The 5,343-nt window shown below is 53.4% G+C and overlaps 1 protein-coding gene across 2 annotated transcripts in view; it reads left to right on the top strand.

The window, feature by feature from the left end:
* The first annotated feature begins 10 nt into the window (after nt 1-10).
* Nucleotides 11-5,343, top strand: part of LMO1 (LIM domain only 1) — a 39,903-nt gene continuing 34,570 nt past the window's right edge. The window contains exon 1 of one of the 2 annotated variants that reach the window (XM_003781078.1): nt 11-122. In XM_003781078.1, coding sequence (XP_003781126.1) covers nt 101-122 — 22 coding nt within the window. In that variant the 5' untranslated portion in view covers nt 11-100. Of the gene's footprint in view, nt 123-4,622; nt 5,164-5,343 lie in introns of those variants that run through there. The other variant, XM_003781077.1, reaches the window with a different exon arrangement.

The raw sequence follows: 5,343 nt of genomic DNA, 5'->3' as shown, positions 1-5,343 counted from the left end.
GGCTGCCGGCGGGAGCAGCGCAGGCGGCTGGCGGCGGGAGTCCGAGCCGTGCGTTCCTCTGCGTCCTCGGCCCGTGCCCAGCTGGAGCGGCCGGGGGACCATGGTGTTGGACCAGGAGGACGGTAGGTGCCCGGTGTGCGGTGCCGGTGCAGGGGGGCGCGTGGGTCACCGGGCAGGGACTGCGAAACCGGACCGGCCGAGGCCACCCCGGTAGTGGTGGCAGCGCCCCCCACGCCTGCACCAGCAGCCTCAGGCTGGTTGGCAGCTTCCGGAAGCGCGGCGACTAAATGAGTGCGCGAGTGCCTGTGTCGGCGGTGCCAGGGTGCCAGGCTCAGTCCCGGAGGTTCCTCTGCGAGATTCGAAAGTCTTAGAGCCCTCCGGAGCCCCGCGGGCCCCGCACGCTCTGAACAGGAACTTTCTCACTGGCTCTTGCAGCCTTGAGGGCTTCCGGAGCGCTTCTGCGACCCGCGCCTGGTACTTCCAGGCAGTGCCCACTGTCATCCAGTCTTTTGGTCTTTCTGGGTGTCTGCGCCCCTCCTCCTCACGCTACTGCGAGATGGAGCCCCGAGGGGGATACCCAGAGAACCTGCAGGTGCAAGAGGGTGCAGTTAAACCATCTTGGTTCTGGGGTTGGGACTTCCTAGCTGCGGGGTGGTGACATTGATTCTGTCACTGGCAAGACTGGCGAGGACCCTGCCATCAGTTCAACCTTGGGAGATGCTTCACTGGCTGGAGTAGGTGGGTGCAGCAATCCAAAATATCAGGTTCAACCAGAAGCTGTTTTACCTTGAAGCTAGTAAAGTTTAGGGTATTTTGGGGTCCTTCAGTTGCAAGGTCCCTGGTGGTAACTTTTCATTAGTAATCTTGTATTCTTTTTCTTTTTCTTTTGTTTGGACAGAGTTTCACTATGTCACCCTTGGTAGAATGCCGTGGTGTCCCAGCTCACAGTAACCTCAAACTCTTGGGCTTAAGCTATTTTCTTGCCTCAGCCTCCCAAGTAGCTGGGACTACAGGCGCTGCTACAATGCCAGGCTATTTTTTGTTGCAGTTGTCATTGTTGTTTAGCTGGCCCCGGCTGGCTGGACCCTGACAGCCTTGGTGCATGTGGCTGGTACTATAACCACTGTGCTACAGCGCCCAGCCTGTATTCTTTTTCTTAAAGAACTGCCATCCCAAACTGCAGTAAGCTTGAGGTCTCACAAAATCTCCTTCCACCTCTGGGTCCAGCACATACCCTTTCTACTGCCATTCTCTCAGAACTCACAGCCCTGACTGACCTGTGGACCATGCCCAAGGCTGGGGACAGTCTATTAGTACCTGGAGATGATAAGACAGAGCAGAAGGCTGGGAAATTTGGGATTAAGAGGCAGCTGCTGTCTGTAAGGAAAGAGTCTGCTGCCTGGCCTTCCTCTCTGGCCCCACTAGCCCCCTGTACCATCCTACTGCCTCCTACTACAGTGATCTGGGAGGTGTCCTGCTTTGTCTCAGTTTTAGCACTGAAAGTACTACATCCTAGGAAACCCCTCAATCCCTGGGTAAACAGTCCCTGGGTAAACCTAGACAGTTAGTCAGCCTACACCTGCAATCTTCTCAGGGCTGTTGTGCAGGAGAGTTGGGGAGACTTGTTTTCTGGGGCGCAGATTTGGCTTAGGTCTCCACAAGGCCTAATGATTTATGACTGCAGCTTCTGAGAAGGCCTGTCCAGGCTCTTCAGAACAAAAAAAGGGAAAAGTTTGCCAATTATGCTCTTCTCCACGCTAGCTTGCTACGAATTGCTGTGCATTGGTTGCTTTTGTGTAAATAGAGAAGATCCAGACATCTGAACACCGCCAGCAGGCAATTCTGACTGCACTGCAAAGTCTATAGGTTTACTCTGTCCGGTGAACTATGGTGGCAACAGAGAAGGGGCCCTTGTCACCCTGAATACCTCTCTGAGCATCATCTGCGAGGCCAGCTTGTACCTCCATCTTGAAGGCAGCTGCACTGTGTTGGGAGCAGGCCCTGAGGCTGAGGCACATCTGACAGCCTCCACCAAAGAGTTCTGGAATATCTAGTCTGCTGGGGCCCTTGGGCACCGAGTCCCACTATCTCCCACACCCACCTTCAATGGAAGAACTCTTCCTCAGGACTTCCCTGCCAGGTGCAGGAACAAATTGCTGGGACCTGCCCAGAAATTTGTAAGGCAGATAGTGGCATCCTCTTTCTCCTCTAAGTAACCTTGGGGGTTGATCACCAGGCCTCTCCCTGCTGTCCCTAGAGGCATTTCAAGGGCATTTTGGAGCACTCTTATGTCAAAGTGAGAGAACGCACTCATCACCTGTGGAATGTACTGGGCAAAGACGACACCCCCAGCCCCAGGGGGTCTGAGAATTCCACTCTGGTGGTGATGTGGGTGTGTCTCTGGAGCTGGAGGCAGCTGGGTGGGGGTGAGCATGGGGGTGGGAGTTACTTGCCTGGCCAGCAATTACCTATAGGCTGAGAGGGAGGCCACCAGATCAGATGAGAGAGGCTCCTGTCTGCCTCTATTAATCCAGCAGGCCCCTTTCCAGCTGGGAGCTCAAGCCCCAAACCCTCCAACACTTACTGGACAGCTCTGTAATCCAGCTGTGAGGCTCCCCTCCAGATCAGTTTGGGAGTACTGTGCTCACAGCTGGGGATGTAAAGAGAGGTGCCAGTGGGGCACAAGTATCCCTTACACATCACAAGTCGCCTGCTGTCATCCCCTACCTGCTTCTGCAGCCTGCTGCTTAGCACCTCAGGCCTGCTCCAGGCTCTGGGTTTGAGGTTCAGGGACTCTGATTCCCCAAAGGGGTGCCAGCCATGTGGCAGCTAATTTGGTACCTTGGAGGCTGTAGTGATCTGTTATTGAAACAAAGAGTCCCACACACAGCATATAGACAAGAGAATGGGAAAGTGGCCCCAGATAGTTGATTTCTGGTTTGTGGGTGAGGGCCGGACTCTGAAAGTGAGGAAAAGCCACCCCTGGAGGTCAAGAGTAAAGCTGTTGCCCTTATGTAGTGAATGCCTCCATGTAGAATGGAGGTTTCTACAGTAAGCAGCTGCTCTTTGCCAGCCAGTCCGGCCCTGTGTTTGCTGCACTGTCTGGCCCCCAGCTCTGGCTAGGGCAAGTTGATAGCACCAAATGTGCTGGTGGCAGCAGCAGCAGTGCCCAAGCCTCCCTTGGGGGCATGCCTCTGGCTGCAGTGACAGGGGAGAGATCAAGCTCATAGTCCTGAGGGACAGTAAGTCTGAACAAAATGATATATTTAACATCAAATATACTCAAGGACTATTAGGATTAAGTATTCAAGATGAAGGGGAAAGAGAAACCTCTGAGCTGCGGATGAAGCGTCTCATTAGAAGCAGTGGCTTTGCTGTTTTCTCAAAGCCTGTCTAGGAGGGAGGAAGATGGACAGCAGCCCCCCATTCTCACCCCTGTCAAGCACTGGACCTCCCAGGATTTAAGGGGCAAGACCCAGCCTCCAGGTCTCCTTTGTAGCAGATAATCTCTTCCCTCCCCCACCGACTGTCTAGAGTGTCACAGTTTACAAAACACATTCACATTCATTATTCCATGCAACCTTAGAGACAGGAAGAGTAGGTCTCTTACTTCAGAAACAGGGAAACTGAGGCCCAGAGAAAGTGACTTGCTCAGGTCTACTGTTGGTAATTGGCAGAGATAAAATAAAATCCCAACTGGTGGACTTTTTGCCCCTTCAGGGACTTCAGCTTCATTTTCTTTGCCTGGATCTAGTCCTTAGAAGTGACTGCTAGGATTAAGCCCCCAAAACATCCATCTGGAGCCCTTCTTGGCTTGAAGAAAAAACATTATTTCCATTCTACCTGGAATTCTATACAGGCGGGCTGCTGGGGTCTAGGAGGAGGAAAAAAACTGTTATAATTAAAAAGTAGGTGGCCTTCCTGAAATAGGCAATCTGGACACCAGCCTCAGGGTTCTAGGGAGCAGCAGAGTCCAGAAGAAGAGATGGACACTGTCTCCTTTCCTTCCTCATGAGTTACAGAGCAAGAACTGTCAATTCCAGAACAGTAGCAAGTATTGTTTTGTTCACTGCTATAGCCCCAGTGCCTTGGAATGGTGCTGGGCACATAATACATGCTCAGTAAATATTGTGAAATGAGAAAACCTGTGCTTGCTCAGAGAGAAGTTGAGAAAAACTCTCCCACTCTAGGAAATCAGGATGCTCTGCTCTTGGTAGTGTATATGGGGGAGGAGGCATGCTAGGGTCAGGGATAATGCTCTATGATTCAGGGTGGGAGCTTTTGAGCACTGCAGAAGGTTAACTTTGCCAAACAATCTGGGAAACAACCAGAAACCCAGGGAAATCCTGGTAGGAAGGGAAGGAACCGGGATCAGAGAACTATTGTTTGGGTAAAAACAAGGCTGAGGGTCTGGGAGTAACAGATGGGGTTCAGTCCACCAGACAAACATTGGAGACCAGGACCCTGGGACTGGAGAGGAGCCACGAGCCTAGCTGGGGCCGAGAAACCTCCAGGTGGCGCTGCGGAGCCAAGCAGCCGAGCGTCTCCACTCCCCATTAACCCGGGAGGGAGGGGGCCTCGGGAAATGTGTGCATTTATTCAGTGGCAGGAGTGCAAACCTCATACATTGAGGGAGAAAGGCAGCGGGAGACGACCGCCGAGATTCCCCCTTCTCTTTGAATATAATTTTAGATTGAGATTCAGATTAAATCCGAGGGGAAAACACTTTATGAGGCTGAAAGCTATGTCGTTGCCAGAGCCAGGGTTATGAGCTATCAAATGCAATTACATTAAGACAGATTATACTGGGCAAATTGAGCCATTTAGAAGGTGAGAATCAAAGAAACGGCTCTGATCCTCTCTTCCCCCTTCTCTCTCCCTCTCCCCCCTCTCTAAATTGCAGTTCGTAGTTCCTTGCAATTCTGAGGCACAAAAGTAGGTGAGACTGCTTTTGTATCCGCGAAGTGCTTCACTCCTGAATGTAATTCTAGCTGAGTGCAATCTAGGTTAAGAGCCGGACAAGCGGGTAATTAGAGCCCGCTCGCTGCTTGAGGACCGGCCGCCCCGCCGAAGCGCGCCCCGAGTCGGCGCCCTTCTCCCAGCCGAGCTGAGCTGCGGCTGGACACGGAGCGCCCGAGATGATGGTGCTGGACAAGGAGGACGGTAGGTGGCAGGAGGGGGTCCCGAAGCCGCCCCCCACTCACTGGGTACCCCCCCGTGGCGCGCGTGAACACACACACGGGGACACAGCCTCTCACATGCCGGGTCGTGCTGGGACTGCAGGGCTGGCGGCATATAACCGGCAGGGGCCGCGGGGTGGGGGCAAGAGCCCGGGAGGGACTG

Source organism: Otolemur garnettii, unplaced genomic scaffold (genome assembly GCF_000181295.1).
Source record: "Otolemur garnettii isolate 467f Iridium unplaced genomic scaffold, OtoGar3 scaffold00001, whole genome shotgun sequence".
Lineage (NCBI taxonomy): Eukaryota > Metazoa > Chordata > Mammalia > Primates > Galagidae > Otolemur > Otolemur garnettii.
This window is presented reverse-complemented; position numbering and strand designations above follow the sequence as displayed.